The sequence below is a fragment of the Chaetura pelagica genome, unplaced genomic scaffold (assembly GCF_000747805.2).
Source record: "Chaetura pelagica isolate M959 unplaced genomic scaffold, ChaPel_1.0 scaffold2607, whole genome shotgun sequence".
NCBI lineage: Eukaryota > Metazoa > Chordata > Aves > Apodiformes > Apodidae > Chaetura > Chaetura pelagica.
The window spans coordinates 1,565-2,359 of NW_009954079.1; the positions used below are offsets into that span (position 1 = coordinate 1,565).

The 795-nt window shown below is 50.7% G+C and overlaps 1 protein-coding gene across 1 annotated transcript in view; it reads left to right on the forward strand.

The window, feature by feature from the left end:
- The window catches only part of LOC104392883 (calcium-binding and coiled-coil domain-containing protein 2-like), a 1,461-nt gene extending 1,069 nt beyond the window's left edge, over positions 1-392 (forward strand). Inside the window, exon 2 of the mRNA XM_010002320.1 lies at positions 198-392. Coding sequence (XP_010000622.1) covers positions 198-392 — 195 coding nt within the window. The remainder of the gene's footprint in view (positions 1-197) is intronic.
- The last annotated feature ends 403 nt before the right edge of the window (positions 393-795 follow it).

The window sequence follows — 795 nt, forward strand, 5'->3', positions numbered from 1 at the left end:
AAGTGGGAACAACAGTGGGAACAACAGTGGGAACAACAGTGGGAACAACAGTGGGAACAACAGTGGGAACAACAGTGGGAACAACAGTGGGAACAACAGTGGGAACGATCCCGGGAATGGGGGGGCAGGAGCAGGAACAGGAGTGGGAACCTCAGGAAGAACAGTGGGAACATTGGGAATGATCTCGGGAATAAGAGGGGAATGGAAGTGGGAACAGTGGGAACAATATTGGGAAGAGCAGTGGGAACAATGGGAACAATATTGGGAAGAACAGTGGGAACAATGGGAACAACATTGGGAAGAGCAGTGGGAACAATGGAAACAATATTGGGAAGAACACTGGGAACAATGGAAACAATATTGGGGATATACTGGGGATATACTGGGGATAGAAGCAGGAGCACTGGGAATAATACTGGGAAGACCAGTGGGAATGTTGGGAATAACCTGGGGAACAACATGAGGAAGGTTGAGAATCAGACTGGGAACGGGGTGGGGGATACTGGGAATAGAGGGAAGAGGTTCAGGAATTATATGGGAACCATCAGGAGGGATACTGGGAGTAAGAGAGGGAATGGTACTGGGATTACTGGGAATGGTACTGGAGTTACTGGGAATGGTACTGGGGTTACTGGGAATGGTACTGGGAGTGATGCTGGAACTACTGGGGATACCAGTGGGAATGATCCTGGGGCCACTGGGAATAATACTGGGACTACTGGGAGCTAGGGGGTGGGACTGGGAGCCTGGGGGGGTGGGAGGGGATACTGGGAATACTGGGAATACTGGGAATAC